The sequence below is a fragment of the Chlorocebus sabaeus genome, chromosome 3 (assembly GCF_047675955.1).
Source record: "Chlorocebus sabaeus isolate Y175 chromosome 3, mChlSab1.0.hap1, whole genome shotgun sequence".
NCBI classification, from domain to species: domain Eukaryota; kingdom Metazoa; phylum Chordata; class Mammalia; order Primates; family Cercopithecidae; genus Chlorocebus; species Chlorocebus sabaeus.
In genome coordinates, this window is record NC_132906.1 from 67,984,458 (window position 1) to 67,996,532 (window position 12,075).

Consider the following 12,075-nt stretch of genomic DNA (forward strand, 5'->3'; position numbering starts at 1 on the left):
TTCACACAAATACTTATAGCAGCTTTATTTATATTTGTCAAAACTTGGAAGAAACCAAGATTTTCTTTGTTATGTAAATGGATAAATAAATTGTGGTACACCATGGAATATTATTCAGTGCCCAGCAAGAAATGAGCTGTCAAGAAATGAAAGGACATTGAGGAAACTTTAATGTGTGTTACTGAGTGAAAGAAGCCAGTTTGAACAGGATATATACTACATGATTCCAATTCTACGACATTCTATAAAACGCAAAACTATCAAAGCAGTATAAAGATCAGTCACTAGACAAAGCTCAGACAATTTTTAGGAGAGGGACAATATTCTACAGAATACTATAATTGTGGGTACATTGGTCAAAACCCGCAGAAAATGCAAAATGAACACTAATGTAAACAGTTAACCTTGGGTGATAATGATGTGTGAAAGTAGGTTCATTAATTGTAACAGACACACCATTTTGTCGCTAGATGTTGATAGCTAGGGAGGTTGTACTTGTGTGGAAACAAGGGATATATGGCAACTCTGTACTTTTTATTTAACTTTGCTGTGAACTCAAAACTGCTCAAAAAATTGTCTATTTAAAAGGGAACAAAATTCCTCACACTCCATAGGTGTCTCTTTAGGATTCAAATGACACATTCATTGAGATAGTAATCATTAATTTATAAACTATACCATGAAAACAAAGGTTACTGCAGTCAGAGATCTTAAAACATTAAAACATGAAAATGTCTGTCACCATGATCTTTGTGTATATGATAGTTCTAATAACACTTGAATCATATATTGTTTGTAAAAGTTTTAAATCAATGCATTATCATGAGAACTGTCTGTATTTTAACTACTTTGTCAATATTTGATTCTATGAAATAAAACATAAATTCCTAAAAGTGGGTATTGATAAATAGTAATTAATTATTCAGAATTAGAAGAAGAAACCACACAGTGAGCTTCTGGTTGCCAGATGTACATGTTGTTCAGTCTGATAAATCAGTCAGCATTTTTAAAGCTGTAGCTAAAATCTGCTGATATATCATTCTGAATAATCTAGAATTAGGTACTCCATGACTAAAGTTAGTGAAATATCTCCATTTTTTTCAATAAGATGTTAAAAAGTCAGTGTCCTACCTAAACATAGAAGCAACGTATGCACAATGGCAGAACATACATATTCTGTGATTTCGCATGGCCCGTAAATATGTGTGGTTATAACAAGAGTCTGATGAGGACAACTGCCCTGAGAATAAAACAAAACAATATAAATTAACAGCAGCAATCAAACAGGGTTCCAATTCTGGCCTTGTTACTCTTACTACTCATATAGTGCTAGGCAAACCCCTTAACTCCTTCATTTTCTAAATGAGAAAGTTAGAATAGATAAAGTTTATGTTGTGTTTATATCTAGGAATTGTGTTTGCTGTATCACAGTGCATTGTTTGCTTCAAATATATATTCATTAATCCAAAGTACTTCAGAATGCTAGGAACAGGCCCCAAGTGTGTCCATGGAACGCTTCATGGATGAAGCCATATGTAGCATTTAAACTGATCTGATTTTTGAGGATCAGAACTCCTTTGAACCCTAGTGTTAACTTTCTTCTACTATGTATTGCTGTATTAGTGTATGGCATTAGTTATTATGCAAAGACAATAACAGGGGCTTATAAGTCTTTTGATTACTCACAACACCAAGGAAATGGATGAAAATACACTTAACATACATTCAGTAATGGTGGTTTCATCACTGATAATGTGAGTTGAAAATAAATCAAGTTCATTTTGGCAAGAATGATTATTTTTGTCTGTAGTGTCTCTTCAAGACTTCTATAAAACCAAATACAATGAAATGCCACGTCAATGCCCAGAGATTTTCTACAAGACAAGCAATTCAAAATGCCTTACTCCTTATATAATCCATTTTCTCACTGGTAGAACTTAAGAGATGTGAAGAGGTAAATAATTACTTGTGGAAGGTCAGGTGTCCATGCTGTTCATGTTTCAAAATTCTAAAACAAAAGTACTCTCTTTAGAAAGTGTACAATTTTAAATAATTTAAATTGGAAATACATGAACCTGTGTGTGTAATTTGTTGTTTTGCGTTGTTTCCTTTCTTCATTCACTAATCTGCTGAAAGATATTTACTAACAGAAGAGTATTTGTCTGTTTGATTTTGCTTTCAAAACAGCTAGAAGAGGATTTTACATCTGGCAATCTTCTTTATGTTACCTATATATAAGAATGAATACAAATTTAATAAATAAAATTTGCCTTTTAAAAAAGCTAGTTGTAAGACAGATAATGTTGCTTCCAAAAAAATTTGATTGTTAAATAATATAAGTATCCATGAGATCATTCTTCATGTGGCTGCCAGATATAAAACCACTCCTCCTGAGAAAGTCTTTTAATTGTGTCTTATTTTACAATAAAAGCTTGTCCTTTTATGATACCCCAACTTCTTCATAGAAGTGCTCTACAGGGAAAAGAAATAGAGAAGAATCCTCAAATTCACTGTAAAACAATTTCTTAACTGCCAGGAGATTCAGCCTTCCCTTCCCAAATAGTTATCATTTGTATACACATGGGCATTTTTCTTTTTATGTAGAAAACAGTCTCCTAAAATAATCTTGCAGAAACTCATATATGGGGAACTTTGGTGATCTTTGGATATTTGTGTTTATTTTTATTAAAAAGTAAACAGATTATGGCAAAACAATTCAAGTTGGTAGTATTCCTCTTCTTTAAAATTGCTGTTGATTACATACCTATTAGCTATCATAAAATAATGAAAAATGCAAAATAAATTACAGATATATTGAGATGACCTACTACATCTTCATTAGGTCTCTCTCTGTCTCTCTCACCTGTGTTTGTATGTGTTTGTACATACATATACGTATAATATATGAAGGGGCATAAAGGAGAGAATAAGCCATTGTTTTTAAAAGTGGCAATTTAATGGCAAAGGGATGCTCATGTCACATTCTTTAATCCTGAATCAAGGATTAAGCCTTTTTAATTAATTGGGCAAAGGCATTCAGGCAGCTTAAGGCAGCTTAGATGGTGCTGTAGTTTATTTAATAATATAGCAGCAAGGAAGAGCTTTCTCTCCTCCATGATATAAGAGATTCTTTCAAAGAGGGTAACATCACTGATATAATTCTTTCTTATAGAGAGGAAAGTTTCCATCCCATTGATGGAGATAAATGAAAGATATTGGAAGAACACTTTTATAAATGTACAGTAAGTAATTTCATATAATTTAGTAAAAAATGATTTGTTAAATAAGTATTAATACAACCAATATCAAATAAATTGACTTAAAAAGATTTATCCATCATGATTATACACTACTACCACTATATAACAAAATTTCATTTTTTGGACATGAGTCATAAATTGCATTGATGTGCAATGGCCAAAGTGTAACTTCTGTTTAAATCAAGGAACAAAGCTAAGATAATTAAAAGTCTACTTTTTTTTTAATGGCCAAGTTCAGGTGAATAATGCTGAGGATACTGAAAGAGGAATTGGAATTCTGAATCTGTCAATTAGCTGCTGAAAGAGACCAAATTGGTTGCTTAAGTAAACAATCAAACAAGGAGTATAATAAAAGTTGTTCTTTAGCGGGAAGGAGAAGAAATTGGAAATTCAGGTCCAATAATCAAATTTCTGAGAAAGTCTCATAGATCACAAAGAATTAGAGACCATTATTATCTTTCTCAACTCTCAACAACCAGTAGGAAAACAAATTCCACAAAGGGTTGTGAATGAAACATTTAAACTGTTAAAATCTCTTGCTTTTGGAAACAATTGTAATTTCGATGTCAGTTTTAAGTTATATCCAGAATAAGGATTATACTTTGGTTTTGGGGATATACTTACATGGCTTCTTAAACAACTTTGTTCCTCTTCATTATAAGTTAAAGAGTGAACATTATTACTTTAGGCAATTAACGGCAAATAAAGATTAAAGAAATATTTCCCCCATCCCTAAGAAAAGAATGTTTTTGAGGGCATGTCTCTGTCTGCACTCATGGATCCATTCCAAGGGTCCTCCAGGCATGGGAATATCTTAAGTCTTCCTAATACCTCTATGTACCTGATTAGAATTAGAAAATATTGGCAGATACTCGATTGAGTAAAAGAAGTGTAATAACATGAATTCTGCCCTTTATTTGTTCTTCTCTTGAGAATGTAATTTTTAAAATAATATTTTGGAGATTTTACTATTTACCATGCTGAATATTTTTTAGTAGATAAATATCAAGCATTTCATATGCACACACATTTTCTCTTAGAAATTGTTACTTAAAGAATTTCCACCTTCGTGCTTCCAAACTTTGGAAGCTAATGAAGAAATTTTGGTTTTCAGTAAACCTTTTAATACATAACTCTTGATTGATTTCCATTAATATATATAATAATTTAAAGAAAAAAGCTTGTGATATGATTTTACATTACTCATAATTAGTCTTCATACCATGCAGCACAAACCACATTGTTTTTATCAACAGGAAGGTTTCTTACTAAAAGTAAAATAAATAATGTATATTCTGCCTTTAGAGCAAAGTTGGATACTAAAAGCCAAAATATTTAATAGACCATTTAGGAATCACTGAAATATTGTTGAGTAAATTGAAGAGAGTACTTCCTTATGGAAAATGTGTTGCTTCATAGCCCAGTGCATGAGTTTGTATGGTGTTCAGAAAACATTCCAAGATTACCTTGATTAACTTCACTTTGTCTTGTGAAAGCGTGCAGGTATGATTGATTCATTGATTCTATAATTAGAAAGGATAGAAATAAAACATTTCCTTTTGAATTGCAACAGAAAATGATTTGCTTGAAAGGGAAAACTGCTAGACGTACTTTAAATTTAGCTTCCTGTTAATCATACCAAAAATTAAATAGCCTGTTTCACACGATGAACAAGATACTTCTATGTGTAAACAATAAATAGAAACCTCCCATAGTGTGTGTATGTCTGTATGTTTGTGTGTATGTGTGTTAATCCTTAATTGATTGCATGACAAGTAAAGCCAATTTAAGAATGCACATTTAAAAAATAGAGTTTTCATTTTAGTTTTATTGTAGTGAGTAGTATTTTTAATTTTCTTGAAAGGCACCCAAGAATAATTACTTTTGTGAACCAAAAATATATAAAACTGTACAGAATAAATATTTCATAGAAATCTAACTATACCTTCTTGTAAAATAAAGCTACATTGTCCCTCTCTTGAGGCAACTTAAACCACTTACCTTTAGAAGTGCCTTTTGCTACTGATTTATGGCATCTATCAATATACATCAATAAAAATAAAATAATTTTTCCTATTTACTTTACAACTGTGAATTACTTGCCACAAGAAATGTATTTCTATCATGGTCATTCAAATTTACAAAGAATTAAGCCTATGAAATAAAGCAAACCCAATAGATTCTCTAGTCATATTTACAGCAGAATCTCAGTAGCATTTTTAAAATATCCCTAGAAGAAGAATTAAACTTTGAACATAAATGACATACTTCAGTTCACAGCAGCACTGACATTAAAATTATCTACACAAAATGTGTAGAAAACCCCCCAAAATATGCTTATTTATTCCACCTGAACTATTAATCATTTTAACTTTTTAAACTTAGAATGCACGAGAGTGGCATTTGTTTAAGCTCAAATGCTCAAAGTTTTGAGCCACCCATGACCTATGTAATTACAACCTTTATATTTTTTCTTCACTGTTTGTAATTTATAATTGTCAAGTTCCAGTTTCTTTTGCATTTATTGCAAGAAAGTTAGGTATGTTTGACAATATACATTTTTGAAGTACATACTGGTTATAAACAATGTATTCCTTACATATTATAACTACATATACAGGTATGGTTTTTAAATGATGAAATCCAATTGTAATTAATCTATAGGGAAAGCAATTCAAGAAAATTCGGGATACTTAAATGTTCAACCTTTTTAGATGTGCAAGAGGACTCCTATGAGACACTTTTCAGTATATGGAGAAATATTACTATAACCCTTGAATGATTTACATGCAAGGATTTATTTTATTTGGGACAGACTAAATTGCCTGAAGATAATGCCATGGCTTCTCCCAATGATCCCTGAGTTTATTTTTCTTCCTTTTTTTCCCCCGTAGTTTACTACTGTGCTTAAGTTCTGATTGATGACACACTCATGTAAGGCACTTATTTACAAGGTATGGACTTAAAACAGAATCACAGCATTTCTGTGAAAGCCCTCAAACTCTCCATCTATGTTTGCTGCTCCAGGACTTCTAAATAGTCAGGTTCAGCATGTAAATTAGCTTTGAGTTCAAAATACTCATTTTTCGTCTGTTCCACTAATACCTTCCTTGGACGTGAGTACATTAATGTTTCCATTAACTTCAGTTCTTCATGGGCTCCTGGATAATGTGCCTCCATATCAGGCTGGAGCTGAGCAATGTTTTTCCTTAGGTATTCTGTGATTCCCAGTTGCTGAAGTTCCCTTTCTTTTTCTAAAATGTTTCTATACAATGAACTGGCATCTTGGAAGGATAAAAATTCTGTCGATTGGTTCGTGGTTTTGTATTTCATATTGGACCCTGTGAGTGGTGAATGATTTTCCCGTTCCAAAAGACTTCTTTGGAGATGTTTTGCATCACTTCCTTCTTTCTCATTCCCCTCTTCTTCCTCTTCCAAATGCTTTGGACCAAAGGAGGGACTTCTATAGACATGAACCATGGGGCTTACCATGTGCTGTTCATAGAGAGAGGCAGAGGGTCTTTCAGTAGTGTGATGAGTGGTTTTATGGCCATACATGCTGTACTGAAGATGCACAGGACTGTTGTCCCTCATTTGCTCATCTACTTGTTTCTTTTTGTATCTTCTCCTGCGGTGAAGAACAAGAACCACTATACCTGCAGCACAGAACACAATAGTGATGAACACAATCAGAAGTCCCAATATTAGAACAGACAGTGGCACAGCGTCTGTAAGAGATCGTAAAATAGTATCGGCCGTATTCGTTGTTGTTGTAGGAGTGGTGACAATAATGTAACTAGTCTGTGTTGGCATGGATGGGTTATTTACTAAACCTGGACAGAGAAGTTCACTATTTAGAGCTTTTAATTCCTTTTTGTCGAGATGCCCGGGAGAAGTGCAGAGGATGTCATCTGTCACTGTGTTCTTGCTTAACTTTTGTATCCATTGTTGCAGTCCAACCAGGTCACAGGAGCAGTCCCAGGGGTTATCCTCAAGGTCAATCTGGGTTAGTAAATCAAGATCATCCAAAATATTACTTACAGGTAGATGGGTAAACTGGTTTGTTTTAAGATTTACCTTAGTTAGAGGAACCCCTGAAAAAATATGTGGTGGCAAAACTTGGAGGAGGTTGTTATTTAAGTAGAGGACTTTAAGTTTAGGCATTGGATTAAATGTTCCTGGCAGTATTTCCTTAATGGCATTGTACTCAAGATATAAGTATTCAAGATTATGGAGGCCAAGGAACATGCCTTTACTTAATTTGGTCAGATGGTTACCATTTAGATAGAGCTTTTGTAATCTCGTTAGGTTCATAAATGATCCTTCTTCAAGAACTTCAATACGATTGTTTCCCAAGTGAAGCATTTCCAAAGTGAAATATTCCACTAGATCAGACTTCATTAAACTATGAATAATATTTCCCGCTAGAATGAGCTTTCTAGGATTTTGCGGAGGAGGTCTCAGATCTGATAAGCTTTCAATGTTGCGCTCCTGACAATGTATTAGAAGTCCTGATGGGGATAGGACTTTGCAGTTACAAGGAATAGGGCAGTAAGGTCCTGGAAGTTGAGTGGATGGCTTTGTAATATAAGGTATCAAACGTGGTGCTTTGGTGGGTGGTTTTAGAATGGATGTGGTCTTAGTTGACATGCGACTATCATTTATTGAAGATGTTGCTGCCAAATGTAATGATCCTGAAGGATCCTCATGTTCTTCATACATTGGTGGAGTTGGGCAAATAGATTCCTTCTTTAGTCTACTGAGTATACTTCCTTTAAAAAATGGAGGGCTATTGCAGACAACATCACCAATTATAGACTGTGGAGGCATGTTCTCCAACCAAGTTTTTAACTGCAGTAAGTCACAATTGCAGGCCCATTTATTGTCCTCCAACTGAAGATCCAATATTCGGCCAATGTGTTCGAGAAAACCAACATAAGGCAATGTTTGTAACTGATTTCCACGAAGATCTAGATGGGTTAAAGGAACAAATCGGAAGATGTTTGGAGGAAGACTCTCAATAGCATTGTCATTTAAAATTAACACTTTGAGTCTGTTGAGCTTGCTAAAGGCACTTGATTCAATCACTGTGATAAAATTGTTATCGGCTTGCAGGAATTCCAGGTTTTCCAGTCCACGGAAAGTATCCTCTTTAAGAATTTCTAAAGAATTGTGATTGATATGAAGTTGCTTAAGGAGGCCAAGGCCATTAAACGCACCTATCTCAATATCTGCAATATTGTTAAATCCAAGGTGTATTGAAATAGCATTGGTAAGCCCAGAAAAGTCATTTGTGTGAAGCATTGTCAAGCCATTATTTAATAAGCTTAGCTGGAAAGGTCGTGATGGTGGCACACTTATTTCAGATACCGTCTTGATACCTTTTTCTTCACAATTTATTAGCATTGTGCCATCTTTTTCCTCACAATTGCAAAGAGAATCACAAGAGCTTCTGGCTGAGAACACTGGAGTTTGGGACTGTAAAGATATACAGGCAAGGAGAGATGAATAAAAGAGATGAATCCACAGCTTCATGTTGTCATGTGATGAAATCCGATTCTGTAAAATAAAATGCAATAGCAAGGGACTTTAGTGGGCAGCACTGGGGAGGAGATGAAGCTGACATTTTCAAAATAATAGGTCTTTCTCCAAAAAGCAAATGACTGACTACCATGAAAATATGGGTACCTTGCTGCATTTACATCGTTTTTTCTTTTGTTTTCTTCCTAATACTCAGGGAAGTCTGGCTGACTTTTAACTTGCATTGTGGTAAAATATAAAATTTAGGTCAAGGGGAATTTAAAATATTGTATCATAATTTGTGTTCACATCTGATGAATAACCTGCATTTTAACAGATGAGAGAGGTGCTGCCTTAGAGCATTGATACTTCACTATGATGCAAAGTTACATATTTGAAAACTTTTTTTTTTTAACCTTAAGGTACGTAAATTTAAGGCTGGAGGATTATCGTATAAGACAAATATGTAGTTGTTAGCCATAAGCATAGAGAACTGTAGGGAATGTAAAAAATGATAAAAAGAGTGTATGTGTGCATATGTGTATGTGTGTATACATGTCTGCATGTAGCTTGCATTGTCTTTCTTTATATTGTTGAACTGTGTGTCACACAATAATATCTAATAACTGTGTCTGTGTTTTAACTTGCTTTGGTTTTGGCTTAAAATTACATATATAGTATATGTGTGTGTGTGTATATATATATATTTACACACACTAATTTTATTGTTTATTTTGAAAACCTTGAGGAAAATATGTCTTTGATCATGTAATAAAGTATAGTACAATAAGAACTCTTTTAACTATTCAATCTAGGGCAGTTTGTATAAGCGTAATAGTATCAGATATATACACTTAAGAGTGACCATTAAAATTTCACTTAAATCCTTATATTTAATATTGAATTTTTAGAAGCAGTATGTTTCTTACTGCTTTTTAATTATGTTATAGATGAGGTTGAAATAATAAAAACTAAAGAAGAAAGATTAATCTTTAACACACATTTCAGGCTGTTGTAAAAGAATAAACAATGCTTCATCTAAACTTCTAGCAAATGACTTCCTAATGAGGTTTTGAAACAGTCTTTAGGGAACTGAATGTCATCACATAATTAAGCAGTTGGTCTCCTTGATTATAAGACTTTAAGTCACGAACAGTGAAGTCTGAAACAAACTGTATCATATTAAACTTTTTGATGGTGTTTCAAATTTGGTAAAAGAAAAAAAGGATGGTTCAGAATAACATCATGTATTCCAATCCTGAAATATGTAACAAATGCATCTGAAACAGCAATTCTTAAAAAGATTTTGTCCTTTAAATGACAGTTATGCAAGGTAAACGTTTATAGCTCTAATGATATCTAATTTTATTTCCTTCCTTTAAATATTATACTTTCAATTTATATAAACTAAATTGAAATATAAACACCAAATCTTATGACTATTCAACTTTTCAAAACAGTAATCAGTTTTCATTTTTGTTGTTTGAAATGTGAACAGTAACTGAATCAAATTAAAATTCACGATCAGGTAAAACATACCAGAACCCAGTCAACCATCCTGAAAGTAAACTTTCATTCCCTGACAACATAGTGTTTTATTGAAAACACATATAGCACAAAGTTCCTGAAAGGCAAAAGACAACTAAAGAAACAAAACAACATACTGTGTTTCTATGTGAAGAGAAAGTTAGAAGACTTCATTTTTCTCTAGGGAAATTGTTTGATTTTAAACAGCTTTGTGAGCTGAGGTTATAAACAAGCAGCATGTAATTGGAGTCTTCAACTTGTGGATTAGCTTCCACAAACACTAAAAGTACTTATTCATAAATTACCAAGAGATAATAAGATTTATTTCACCAGGTATAGCATCAGAGAAAATAGCAAATAATTCTTCAGTGATAAACTCTTGTTATTTTTTAAATCCTGTATGAATTTTGTGCTCTTCAAAATGTGCTAGGAAACAGTTTCTAATCTCTTCAGAAACACACACAAATGTGAAAAGTGGTTCTCTACTAACAATATCAGATACAGTGGTAAAGAGGTCAAAAGATACTCATTGACATATTTTCTGAGAATACATATTTTCAAGTCAGAAAATAATATAAGTAGCATACAAAGTGCAAAGAATTATTCAATATTCTGCTTATATTTGCAATTCAACATTCATATTTGGAAGCGATCCTTCAGAAAGCATACATATTTAGTTTCTAACAACAAACTGCATGTTGTAAAAGAAATAGTGGAATATTATATTTGTTCTTCTCTACAGCCAGCTGTTAGACTAAATGTCTGCTGCTCAGAGAATACAGGCATCTGCTACAGTGTTAGTTGTGCCAGTAAGCAAGAATGAAATTGAGTATCCTTTAATGCAAAGTTGTTTGTTTAAAGGAGGCGAACATACAAATTCAATCACTTTGCTATAATGCAAAAATAAGTATAAGAAAAGCCTGGAAACATTCATCTTACCTGTAAAGCAGAGACTCTTCCTGACGTTATCTGTAACGCACAGCTGGAAGAGGTGTTCAAAGTAATTCAGTTCCTTTATTAAAAAAGAAAACACCAACCACTGCGTACTTTCTTCTCAAATATCACTTTTTGTCAAGTCCCATAGGTTCATAAAGTTAAAACCTCTGGTCAAAGATAGAATACTGAGCAATTCATTGAAAATATTTCAAGCAGAGTGCATACTAGAGCATCCTGAAGCAATTGTCCCTTTTTCCCTCAATTAAAATTCACAGCATACTTCCCAGCTATGCTGACTTTTTTGCATATAGTTAACCATTTGCAAGCTGCTGAATGCAGTAAGTAAACAAGATGTTTAACAGAGCTGGGATTGATCACTCTTGCTTTCTTAGTTTGTAGATCCAAGCTGCAGCAATGTTCTCCTTCCTCCTTTTCTAGTATTTCTTGTTAGCTCAGTTTGTTATTAGTCAGATTGCCAAGGGCTGGGAGGTAGGCGTAAATAAAGAGACTTCTTGGCTTTTGACTCAGCCTGTAAGCCCTTCCCCATCAGAGCGTTTTAATCTGCCAGTGTCATATAACACACGAGACAGCTCCACCTTGGGACTGCTCAACTCCTCCTCTTTCTGCAGATGGTCTTTCCACTCCCTGTCAATACCAAATACAGTGCGAGTGAATTTTGATGGAAATATTAACACGTCGTTTTAAATGCTTAATAGTACATTGTGTTATTATAGCAAGCTACATAATACGTTATGTTAAATTCTCAACTAACACTGTTCTGTAGTGTTTGCACACATGTGTGCAGGAAACACAAGAATGCCGCCTATAGAGG

General features: G+C 33.5%; 1 protein-coding gene across 1 annotated transcript; it reads right to left on the bottom strand.

The window, feature by feature from the left end:
• Positions 1–4,539: 4,539 nt before the first annotated feature.
• Positions 4,540–11,773, bottom strand: SLITRK6 (SLIT and NTRK like family member 6). Its single transcript, XM_007960673.3, has 2 exons — positions 11,247–11,773; positions 4,540–8,819 (listed from the first exon to the last, which is right to left on the bottom strand). Exon 2 carries the CDS (start codon positions 8,793–8,795, stop codon positions 6,270–6,272), a length of 2,526 nt encoding a protein of 841 aa, XP_007958864.1. The 5' UTR covers positions 8,796–8,819; positions 11,247–11,773; the 3' UTR covers positions 4,540–6,269.
• Between the last annotated feature and the right edge of the window lie 302 nt (positions 11,774–12,075).